The 12,441-nt window shown below is 37.0% G+C and overlaps 1 protein-coding gene across 4 annotated transcripts; it reads right to left on the bottom strand.

The window, feature by feature from the left end:
- Positions 1 to 2,763: 2,763 nt before the first annotated feature.
- LOC123529735 (uncharacterized) lies at positions 2,764 to 11,200 on the bottom strand. 4 transcript variants are annotated; one of them, XM_053521228.1, is made up of 4 exons: positions 11,098 to 11,200; positions 6,376 to 6,472; positions 5,377 to 5,690; positions 2,764 to 5,084 (listed from the first exon to the last, which is right to left on the bottom strand). In XM_053521228.1, the coding sequence occupies exons 3-4, from the start codon at positions 5,636 to 5,638 to the stop codon at positions 3,265 to 3,267; spliced, it is 2,082 nt and encodes a 693-aa protein (XP_053377203.1). In that variant the 5' UTR covers positions 5,639 to 5,690; positions 6,376 to 6,472; positions 11,098 to 11,200; the 3' UTR covers positions 2,764 to 3,264. The 4 variants fall into 4 exon arrangements, with proteins under 4 accessions (XP_053377203.1, XP_053377202.1, XP_045166179.2 ...); XM_053521227.1 differs by having other exon boundaries at positions 6,362 to 6,472; XM_045310244.2 differs by lacking the exon at positions 11,098 to 11,200 and having other exon boundaries at positions 6,376 to 6,709.
- Positions 11,201 to 12,441: the final 1,241 nt, after the last annotated feature.

Below are 12,441 nucleotides of genomic sequence, written 5' to 3' on the forward strand. Positions count from 1 at the left end.
TTTTTGTGGAAAATTAAAAAGAGTTCGAGTCCGTTTAACCTAAGATGAAAATATTTTGGCTCGAACCAATCGTTCCGGTGCAGAATACAGCCTTTTTTGGGCGTATGTCGCCAGTATCTAAAATCTAAAATGTACTATTTTTAACAATAATATACCTGCAATATACTGATTAACTTAGTGCATCCGTAAGCTTTCATGAACGTTATAATTTACACAGAAACAAGGGTTAGAGCAATTTTTCTCGATGTCCATCGATTCGGTGTAGAAATTATACTAGTATGTGCATCAATCACATAGCACTTTTGTGATGAGACTTTCGGCGCCATAAAAATCCTTCGGCAATATTATATGTACTATTTTTAACAATTACAAATATATCGACATGGTTCAATACCTTAAGCCTACCGTAACATTGCGAATTACAGCAGTAACAAGGCTTCGAGCCAGTTGTCTGACACAACACAGTTTAGACCGTTCTTCGTCGGCACATACTGCTTTAATTGATGAGACCGATGTTTCATACTTTCTCCGATGAAGACCTTAGGTGACCAAATATATACATTGATTATTAAAAGAACGCAACCAAACAAATGGGATAATTAGCATAGCAAGGAGCAATAGACTGTCAAGATGTGTGCAATAGAGTTGATAAAAACATTTTCCTACAGTAAAGGTAGAGCAATTTTAACTCATATTTTGAGTGCCCAGATATCATTTATTTGGAGGCAGGAAAAGACCAAGACATATAACAACAACCTGGTTGACCTTATTTTGGAGAATCCTAAATGCTCTTATACCTCTGAAGATGTAGGGTATGGGAGGGGTTATCTTCCTTCCTTCTACGGTGGTCAGGGAGTCCGCCTCTGGAAATTGTAGAACTAAAGGTATGAATAGTGGCCTTTAGTGCATTTTTGAGTATCCAAATTTCATTAAGCTAGACGCAGGAAGAGACTGAAACATGTGACAACCTCACTGCCGGTGTAATGAAGTATTTCGACCCCCATAGAATAATGACCCCCCGGTCATTATTCTATAGAAAAAGTGACCCCCCGGTCATAGTATTATGACCTCCAGATCATAGTACTATGACTCCCCCACGTGAAGTAAACTGAACTTCACGAAGAATATTGACTCCCATGAAAAAACAACCCCCGGTCATTTGGTCAAATTTAGTGATAACTCATGTATCTAAGGCCTAATTGCTGCATTTTATGCCCCCACTCGGGGGAGGGGGCATATAGATTTGCCCTTGTTCGTCCGTCCGTCCTTCCGTTTGACCATTAGCCCCAGATACCATAACTTGCCACAGAATTCAGAGCATTCCGCAACGGGAAAAGGGGTTCTATTTCTACACGCTGTATCTTGGTGTATACATTTCAGGAAAATCACAATTCACAATACGTTCACAAAACACACCAGTGTCAATAATCCCTGCAAACTTCGGTATGAAGTAATTCTTTAGAAGAAAACTTAGTATTAAAAGAAGTTGCAATACTTAGCAGTGGCAGTAAAGTGCGGTAGCGGCAACAATAGAAAGAAGAAGTAGTAGTAGTAGTAGTAGTAGTAGTAGTGGCAGTGGTAGTGGCAGTTGCAGTAGCAGCAGCAGCAGCAGAGCAGCAGCAGAGGAATAAGTGACAGCAACAACAGCAGCAGGAGAAGAAGAGGTAGATGTACAAGACGTATAAGTGGAAGCAGGTATAGTAGTATCAGTAACAGCAGTTGTAGTAGTAGTAGTCATGGTTGTAGAAGTAGTAGTAGTAGTAGTAGAAGAAGAAATACATGTAGTAATAGCAATAGAAGTAGCGGCACCAGTAGTAGTAGTACAATCAAAATGTTAACTATTGGCAATGGAGGGTATTAGAGTTGTTGATCTAGTAACATTGTCCGTTAGGTTTGGTGGGGATCACTTTTTAATAGATATTATCGTCGAAAGTCTTTTTAGGTGCCGGTGTTTTACACGGAAAGAGTAACCTTTTTAAATAGAATAATGTCCGGGAATCGATATTGTATGAGAGCTCGAATGTAGTAATTTCGGCAGTGAGTATTTTACATGGAAGGAGTCACTTTTTCTATAGAATAATAACCGGGGTCGTTATTCTATGAGATTCGAAGGGAGTCATCTTTAGGGAGTCAGTATTGTATTTGGAGGGGTCAGTTTTTCTATAGAATAATGACCGGGGGGTCTTTATTCTATAGAGTTTTCAAAGGAAGTCAGTTTTTTATAAGGGGAGTCAATATTTTACAGGAAAGGAGTCACATTTTCTATAGAATAATGACCGGGGGGTCGTTATTCTATGGGGGTCGAAATATTTCATTACACCTGCACCGTTTTAGTAAAACTCCAACAATTGTGTGTTATTAGGGAGAGGTTATCCCATCCTATAAGGGGGGTCATGGGGTTGCCGCCTAAAATTACAAATACATTATGAAATATGGACGCAAGAAGAACCCGAGGCATATTACAACCGCACTGCAGACATCATTATTGTAGAACCTCAAATGCTGTTCAACTTCTAGTGATAGATACAAGTGGGGGTTCGCCCTCGGTAAATGTTTAAAATTTAGGTACGAAATGATGGTCTTTGGTGTACTTTTGGGTCTAAACTTAGGTGAGTGTAGATTACTTTTATGCCCCCAATCTCCAATTGATCCGGGTCTATATAGATAATACATGTGGTGTTGTAACAATATCAGTCAAAGTGAGAGCTAATTTATGAAACTGCTTTCATTAAAAGGAGTCAGGTTTAACCCTTGATCTGCAAGTGAACTGGAGTATTCTTATTTATTTTGTGTTTTTTTGTACAAATATAAATAGCCTTTTCCACTGAACATGCAACAGATAAATGTATAAAGATATAGCTGTGATTTTCATAAGTGAGACAACTGCATTACAGGAACTCAAAAGAATTCATAAATACTACATGAAATATGACAAAACAAACATATCGTGAATACAATCAGAATGTTCAAAATTAGTCTTTCTGTCTCACGTCCGTTCGCATGGTTTGGGAGAAGAAGTCCGTTTCCTGTTCCTGTAACAGTGTCTTGATTTATGACTGATTCATTATCCATTGATTCTTTGTCGGTGGAACATGTTGCCACATCGCTTTGCATCGAGGAACAGGGTGAGAATCCACTATCATGGTCGTTTTCATACTCTGGAATCCCTATCTTTAAAAGAGCCATTTTTGGGCTATGTCGGTCTTTTTTTTCTTCTCGCAATCCTGTCTTGAATAGTTCAGACTGAGGTTGACTACTTTCACATTATGTTCTCGCAATAGGGAAGTCCATTGATGAGTTATTACTAACTCTATACATATCGTCGCTGAAACTATTCTGTTGTGGTGGCATCAAACAACCATGATCATTTTCCAACTCATTTTCAGCTTGCTCATGTAGATCAAATTTCAACAACTCCATTTGTACCGCAGATGGTTCAAAAATGGGAAAATCATCGTTGGACGTTGGCAGTACCTCTTTACGATCACTTTCACCTAGGCATTTGTCCCCTTTCGTTTCGTTATATAATTTCTTCGCCGATACCATTTCTTCAACGTTATCGTTATTCATAATTTCATCACGATTTCCAGTCCTTTGAGACACTGCTTTGGCATTATGATAATTGTTACATGTGTTTACTAGCTTGTCTTTTCGCTTGTAATTACTGCGATGATGTTCGGTATCTGAAGATGCCCTTTGATTTCTGGCATATCTAACAAGTTCTTGATTTATGACTGATTCATTATCCAATGGTTCTTTGTCGGTGGAATATGTTGCCACATCGCTTTGCATCGAGGAACAGGGTGAGAATCCACTATCATGGACGTTTTCATAATCCGGAATCCCTATCTTTAAAAGAGCCATTTCTGGGCTATTTCGGTCTTTTTCTTCTTCTGGCAATCCTGTCTTGAATGATTCAGACTGAGGTTGACTACTTTCACAATATGTTCTCGCAATAGGGAAGTCCATTGATGAGTTATTACTAACTCCATACATATCGTCGCTGAAACTATTCTGTTGTGGTGGCATCAAACAACCATGATCATTTTCCATCTCTTTTCCAGCTTGCTCATGTAGACCAACTTTCAACAACTCTGTTTCTATCGCAGATGTTTCAGAAATGGGAAAATCATCGTTGGACATTGGCAGTACCTCTTTACGATCACTTTCACCTTGGCATTCGTCCCCTTTCGATTCGTTATATAATTTCTTCGCCGATACCATTTCTTCAACGTTATCCTTATTCATAATTTCATCACGATTTCCAGTCTTTTGAGACACTGCCTTGGCATTATGATAATTGTTACATGTGTTCACTAGCTTGTCTTTTCGCTTGTAATTACTGCGATGCTGTTCGGTATAAGAAGATGCCCTTTGACTTCTGGCATATCTATTTTGTGGTGCTTGTAATGTCCGAGAATCTTCACCGATATCTCTAGAATTTTCGAAACAAAGTATTTCACCGCATCTACACATAAAACTATTTCTTTTCGTATGCCCGTCTTCTTGTAGCATAATAACAATGTCCGAATGAAACCCAGATGCTTTCAAGGCTTTCAGAACGATCCCAGATATGTTTTTATACGACTCGCCTGGTCTGACACGGCTTGAAAGTTCCCGCCAAAACTCTTTGTATGGTCCTATATGTTCCGTCTGACTTACTTTGTTATAAAAAGGCAACCATTCTTCATCATAAGAGAGTAGTTCGTCAATAATAAGGGACATGTCAACCCGACTTTCAAGATGGCACAATGTGCATTTTTGAGGTTTCCTGTAGTTATTTCGAACACAGTTGTCAAATTCTTTCAAAATCTTTACAACAACATGCGTATTTTGAATGAGCAAACTGTTTACGAAAGTCAGAAGTGTGTTGTAGTCACGAAACAGCATTAACGACAGGAGCCTTCTTGTTCGCTGCATGGTACCTATACTTTTGGCTTCTATGAAAGTTTTATCATCTCCGGAGATACAATTTTCGGATATCAGTAAATCTATTTCATAGCTGTCTATCACAGTGTTTTCTGTGATTTCCTTACATAAAACTGTCAGGGCCTTGGTCAAGCACTCTCTGTATTGTATTTCATCTGAAAATAAGTAAATTTCAAATATTAATAAATGCAAGTAGATAATATTTTAATTTGTATATCTTTATTCAAATGATATTTTAAGGTTTTAGTTATATCGGTAATTGTTCAGTAGGGACAGTTTGTGCCTTTCTATGCATCCAGGCACTCGCGGGTCCGTGTGTAAAACCGCAAAAAGTAAGCTCCTTACTTGAAAGAATTCTGTAATCTAAGAGAGGTGATTGAAAGTCAACGAACAGAGGCATTCGGTCACAGAAGCCCAATATAGTAAATAAAAAAGGTACTTTCTCACCTGAAAGGGACTTCGATTGTTTCTTCAAAACTTGTATCCATTTCTCACACTCTGTCTTGGATCCGAAACGCGATACTGTCCCAGTGCTATTTGTAGCGTATGGCTCATTTGAATTATTGTCTAGAAATCGTATGCCTGTACATGCAGTGTTGGAAACACCGACTGACTTTTCTTCGAATATACTGGTATTGATTCCGCCAGATTTTATATTGTCTGCAAATACTAGACCCTCAGATGTGCTGCCGTTAGGTTTATTCTCCATAGTTATTGTTCATTTATAGTTAAATGGAAACTCCAATTTCATGGCCAGGAATCTGTAATAATAATGAAAATAACAATGATACTCATAATAACAGTAATAATAACAACAACAACAATTCTAATATATATGATATTCAAATACAAAACTAAATCGAAAGTCTTTAAACACAATTACTAACCTAGTAATTAGGGGCAAATCTGATAAATACTATAATTTTGGTATAGCTGCCATATAGAATGAGTGTATATCGTGATCCCAAATTATCATTTTTAATGTAGAAAACACCATGTCGCACATCTTTTGTTAAACCGAAAGTTATTTATTTATCCGGAAATATGGAACAAATAAATCATGTCACGAACAGTTAACTTCTTGTGTAAAAAATTATTACGCTAGCACCGTTTCTGTCTTATAAAAGATTAAAATTTAATATGGGAGTCAAAAATGTTGACACGGCTACAAGTTTCAAATTGACGTCATGGTTCATAAACTAAATACAATGTATCTCTAAAATAAGGTCACGGATCAACATACTAATGTAGTGTATATTGTACTATATATGTATTGAAATGTATAGCATCAATAACATACCTCGTTGTAAATATTGGAGGAAAACGGACTTCGATAGAAAGTTGGTTAAAATTGTCAAAACAACAACAACAAAACGAGAAAAAACCTACCTATTACAATGACTTCTTGATATAAAATAAACAGCATACTCACCTTTACAAACATACCTACGAAACTGAACTCGAAAGTCGCTAACAGAAACCAATATCCAATGTTCCACCATCTAACACGGCACTTTCGAAATACAACAGCTCGTTCTGTTTTCTGAAAATTTTATTAGTTTACAGAAACAGAATGGTAATATTTAATACAATACTATTTAACAAGATATATAATTCTTATAGTATGTGGTAATATGTTGGGATCCCAAGTAGAAAACTATATTTGAATAAAAATTTCCTTGTAATTTATGTATATCATTGTAATTCATGTATATTATGAAGTCTGAAGGTAAACGATTTTCTCTAAGCATAATTGGCACCTTGTAAATATTAAACATTACATAAAAGTAAGACAAATTATAGATATAGCCCATTAATAAGCTTACTACATACGTAATACTGGTTTCCCAAAAATAAAGGTCAAGGTTTTCTTATGTTTCTTTATACCGTCTAGTCCACAGGCACTTGGTTGCACTGATAGTATTTTTCTTATATTGGCCTGTACCTACTGTTTGTTGGTTTTAATACGTGCACCAGTGCTCCCTGTATTCAAAAACATTATTTACTGTAAGTGAATCCCTTTTATTAAAAAAGTTAAAATTTTAGGTTTTGGTATATTATTACATATAAGGTATATATCTGACGAGGCAACGGAAGTGTTTGACCGGTGTATGACGGGTAATGAAAAGGTTTTGAACCACTAAATTATTTCCGGCTTTTGAGAGTTGATCAAGACTGTTGTCTTTTTTTTTTAAACTATGTAATAAAAATGTTACACAAGGTCAAAAACAAGCTCACAACATTAAATTATAGAAAAAGAACTTATTCACAATGCACATGTCAGATATTTAATTTATAAAAATTGAAAATGTATTTCTGTATGAAAGGTAGGTATATACTTCATAAGTGGCTGCAGGCAGGTATTAAAAATCTGTCTCTTCCCCCCCCCCCCCCTCTCTCTCTCTCTCTCTCATAATGTCAAGTCATCTTTCGACTGATAGAGACATGGGATACACGTCGACTTGCCAGTTATGTTGAAAAAGAGTTCTAAAAGACTGATGGGTCCGACATCAGCTAAAATGAAAAGGCTAAAGGAATGTTAGCATGGTAAATGTGATTCAAAAAGAACAAGCATTAAAAGATAAAAAAAAAACCCATAACACTCTGGTCTAGTACATGTACTTTATGGTTGCTACAACCACTTTGAAAGCTTCAAGGTCAGGGTGGTCAAGATTATTCCACAGTACATCTGAAACTTTGTGGTCAGGTTATTCTACAAGGTCAAGGTTATTCCATAGTATTACTTGGGTGCAAGATGGTATATGCATTTTCTAGCTGTGGACGGACAAGTATTTGTATGCTTATGTTTTGACGTTTTCGTTTGTTGTTGCGATGATTATGAAATTAAGGGTTTAATAGCATTTAAAGATATTTAAGTGATATTTTACATCTGTCACACTATTTTGCACTGACCATTAACTATAAAATATAGCCATGGAGTAAATATTTGGTTTTGATGACAGCTTTGATTTTTGTGGCATGTAGTGCCTAATTTAGAAGGATTAAACTCCATGTCCCACTTATTTTCCCATTGTTCTAGCTTGTTAAGATTTTCCTGGAGGATTTTGTTTCCATCCACAGAATTGATATCATAATAAGGTATATGTATACTACATTATCGTCGGCAAAGTGTCGGATTTGAGACTTGATTGAAAATGGGAGATCGCTAATATAAAATAGAAAATACTGAGGTCTAAGGATGGAACCTTGTGGAAACCCAGATGCCATTGGTACTTCTTTGGAATTTCGCCCTCAAAAACTACAAATTGACTTTCTATCAAGTAGAAATGCATAATACCACTTGATGACTTGTGGACAGACACCATGATCTTAACAAAAGTCTTACTGAAGTCGAGTACAATTAAGTCAGTTTGTTTACGACTGGAAATGCTGTTAATCAGCTCACCTATTAACTCAATTGGTTGAGTTTTACAATATCTCCTTCAGAAACGCCATGTTGCAGGTCATAAAGAATGTTACGTTTAGAAAGATGGACAGAGACATCGGATGCATAGATGTGTTCTAGTGTTTTACACAGTGAATGATATAACAGATAATTTGCCAAGTCATGCGGGTCCCCCTTCTTGAATAGAGGGCAAACAAAATCTTATCTCTATTTTGGGAACAGTGCCTGAGAAGAAAGACTATGGAAGATTACCAGTAGAACATCAACAATTTCATCATTAAGTTCCTGGAGGACAACTGGACAAAAATGGTCTGGTCCTGCAGCTTTGTCTGGTTTTAGGTTAGCTAGCAATTTGAGAATATCCATTTTATCGATGGAAATTTCAGATATTATGGAGGCAATGTTCAGAAGGCTATAGAATTTTAAGTTTTTGAAGTCAGTTTTGTCTAAGATAAAGTGGTGATTTGTTTAAATACGGATTGATAATTTTAAATTTGAAAATGAAATAGATTATTTTAGTGTTTGTGGTCTTAAACCAGTGAAATGTCAAAAAGGTTATTCCATAACCCTACATATTGCTGGTAAGTAAATATTTACACAGACTATCATCATAACTGAGGAGTTTCATTTACATGCTCTTCACCAGTGTGGATTATAAGTCCTGCTTTGGTGTAGAAATCTTTCGCTTGAAGAATTTATCCTGGTACATGGAAGGTTGGTGGTTCTACCCAGGTGTCTAATGAAGTTATACCTGCAGGTACACCTTATGTATGCCTCCAACAACATCAGATGTTTGAAAAATACCATGTCAAGAGACAAGAAAAAATAACTGTACAGCAATAGACCAAATCAGTTATTACCATTCATAATTTTATCATGTCCAAAACATTGCGCAATGATACTTATTTCCACTTTGGTGATTATTACATTTCACTCGGACTTTATCGTAGACCCCTTTGTAAAATCTCAAACTTTAAACTAAAATAAAGGTATTAAATCCATATAATATTTGAACAAAATTTCAAAGTTTTGTTGTTTGTAGCATCATCTGAAGCATGTGCAGTGAAAAATCTTAATTTGATATCTAAAATAGTGTGATATTTATTTCTAGTCACTTTATTTTCATTGTAAATATACTTCGTTATACCCAAGTGGAAACTGGCAGGTACTCGAAAATGCAGCTCTCTGATTGGTCAGTTAGAACCCCTAACGTACGGTGATGTCATGTTAAAATTATAAATTTCTGGAGGTCCATCATGAATTCTGTGAAAAATTGTAATGATAATTCTTGTACAATCTTTGTCGACGTGTCTGTGTTATGGTTCTGGCTCTGTAGGCAAAAAGCGACATGTACTCCAGTTCGTTTTACAGTCTGTTCCATTGATCTGTTTTAGTAATACAGACTTAATATGTAATATTAACGCATGAAATAAGTTAGGTAGTTCTAGTTACCACGCCACGATAAATTAGTGGCTTACTACCGTTCGCAAAACCAGTCGACCGTAGTTCCGTTGCCGATAATGGCCGATAATGGCGGAGTGCAATACCTTATCTTTATATCTATCCTGAGACCAAATTTTTAAGATTCTTTAAAAAGCGAATTTTCAACATACCATCAGTGCAACCAAGTGCCTGTGGTCTAGTCTCATAATGTCTCTTACATTATATTAAGAAGCGAGATCTTCAAGATAATCTAATAAGGATTTTTGTCCAAAGGTTGAATTTCTAGGAATTTGTATAATATGAATAAATAAACATAGACAGGTAATTGAAAATAAATGTCAGATATAAAAATAACTTTATATGGACAATGAATGCATCAAGCAGCGAATAGCCCTTGCTATTTTAGTTGATGACATTTATCTGCTCCGATATAGTTCAAAACTTAACTGGATAATGAACATGCTTTTTTTTTGCATTTGAATAAATTTTTCGTTATAATTCTTAAACTTCGCGATATGTCTTCCACTCAAGATCGTAAGTGTTTATGATACTTTTTCTAAAAATAGCATATTTTCCATAATAGCTAAAAATAAACTTTACCAATGGGCTAATGTTGTATCGTAAACAAATCTAGATAGCAGGGATACTTCTTCCTTAAATGACATGAGTCCGCTACTGGAATGTGCTTTGTACTAATGATGTCTGGGTGGGGTGTGTAGTGGGGAGGGAACAGTCGACATGTAGAGTAAAAACTTGTGCTTAGTATGCACATGTTGGAATTATATACACATGTTTGACGTTTACGCTGAAGACGGAGGGGGGCTGACATCGTGACGTTTAGTCGAACTAATCCGACGTATACCACGGGCACCAGTATCGGACCTGGGACAAAATATGTTTGTTTTCATCCTAAATGAATTCAAAATGGAAAATATGTAGTGAAGTATGAGCCCCCTTTAAAAGATACATATGTCTACTGAAGGCCAGAATCTCGAGAATCGAGCCTGCGAGCAATGGGTTCACTTCCCGGGCCGTTGTGAAATAAATTCTCTAGACAATTGAACAAACTACCTATCACTATTTCATGTGTACATTTAGCTACAAAATGAGACCAACCCCAAGTCTCTAGCCCTCCCCGTTCATGAAATATCTGTCAGAAAACGAGTGCCTTTCTGTTGCAAGTTCCAGGTAGACAGAAATGCGGCACAACGAAACGGTACGAAATCACGGACTAAAAGATGTTTGTCAGCCTAGCAAGGGTCAAATTCATTTGCCATTAATAACAAGTATTACTAAATATGTAAATTATGGCCACTCACCACCGTCAGTAGCATCTGCTGCACGTGATATTTACTTTTTTATTTTTCCGTCAGTCTTTCAAGTGTAATCTCCGCCATTGAAACCGATACGATAATATCCGAGTAATTTTGTTCGAAACGTTGCGATTCTGTCGGAGGTGTGTCGCTATTGGCCAATCAGAAATTGCGTTTAAAAATACCTAATGAATTCTGTTCAATGGCGTAGCATTCTATTGAAAGACCGTGGAAAAATTTGAAACGCCAATATCGCGTGTTTGAGATGCTACTGACGATTTTGAGTGTCCCTTGTTTATGTATTTATTTATACTATTTAGTATTTTTTATTGAATTTGAGCCGTACTCGTCGGACAACCATACTTTAGTCTATGTTTACGTACCGATTCTTTGTGCCGCATTTTTATCTACCTGGGACTTTCAGCAGGAAAGCACTCGTTTCCTGATAGATATTTCATGGATGGGAAGGGCTAGAGACTTGGGGTCGGTCTCATTTTGTAGCTAAATGTATACGGGAAAAAGTGATAGGTAGTTTGTTTAATTGTCTAGAGAAATTATTTCACAACGGTCCGGGAGTGAACCCATTGCTCGCAGGCTCGATTCTCGAGATTCTGGCCTTCAGTAGACATATGTATCTTTTGAAGGGGGCTCATATTTCATTACATATTTTTCATTTAGGATGAAAACAAGGCCATATTTTTTGTCCCAGGTCCGATACTGGTGCCTGTGACGTATACCGTTTGTTTTATATTGTGGCGGTCAAACTGTTACTGCAAAAGTCAGAAAGTAAAAAGCAGCCACTCAGCGACAGTGAGCTTGTCTACGTGACGTTGAGTGCAGTTTTCGTCAGATATTTCTGTGGTGTTGGCAAGTATAGCTTGTGTCAGTCTTGTGTTGTTCTCGAGAAGAAACACCTGTCAGTCCTGTGTTTTCCTCGAGAAGAAAGTCGTATCAGTCTTGTGTTGTCCTTTAAAAGAAAGGCTATTGCTGTGATGCATCCCAGAGTCCTGTATTTGCAGTAGTAACAGAAGAAGCAAGCCTGAAAAGCGGCCATCAATACCAAGTCCTTCGGTCACTTGTATTGACAATGAAGATTGCCGGCAGACACTTGCTGATCTTGAAGAGCAAGGTTAGGTGTAGCCAGGCGCCGGTCTTGATGTTGTTCTCAGCCGAGACTGCTTTCCAGCAGTCTCTCAGGGTGCACTGCCATAGGAAACCAAGTGACCAGGATGATGTAACTTGTGTAGCTTTGGTCGCTTAAATTTTCCGCTAAAGGACCTCGCTAAGGATAACACAGAAGTATACGGCGTCGACCACTTTAAGCTGCCACTTTTAACTCGTTGAAGTCGG

The sequence above is a fragment of the Mercenaria mercenaria genome, chromosome 13, assembly GCF_021730395.1.
Source record: "Mercenaria mercenaria strain notata chromosome 13, MADL_Memer_1, whole genome shotgun sequence".
Taxonomy (NCBI): domain Eukaryota; kingdom Metazoa; phylum Mollusca; class Bivalvia; order Venerida; family Veneridae; genus Mercenaria; species Mercenaria mercenaria.

Excerpts from the sequence above, each read along its gene's own strand:
- LOC123529735 (XM_053521228.1), bottom strand. The coding sequence starts at position 5,638 with ATGGAGAATAAACCTAACGGCAGCACATCTGAGGGTCTAGTATTTGCA. Across the intron at positions 5,085-5,376 it reads ACAATCGAAGTCCCTTTCAG|ATGAAATACAATACAGAGAG; the intron begins GTGAGAAAGTAC and ends ACTTATTTTCAG.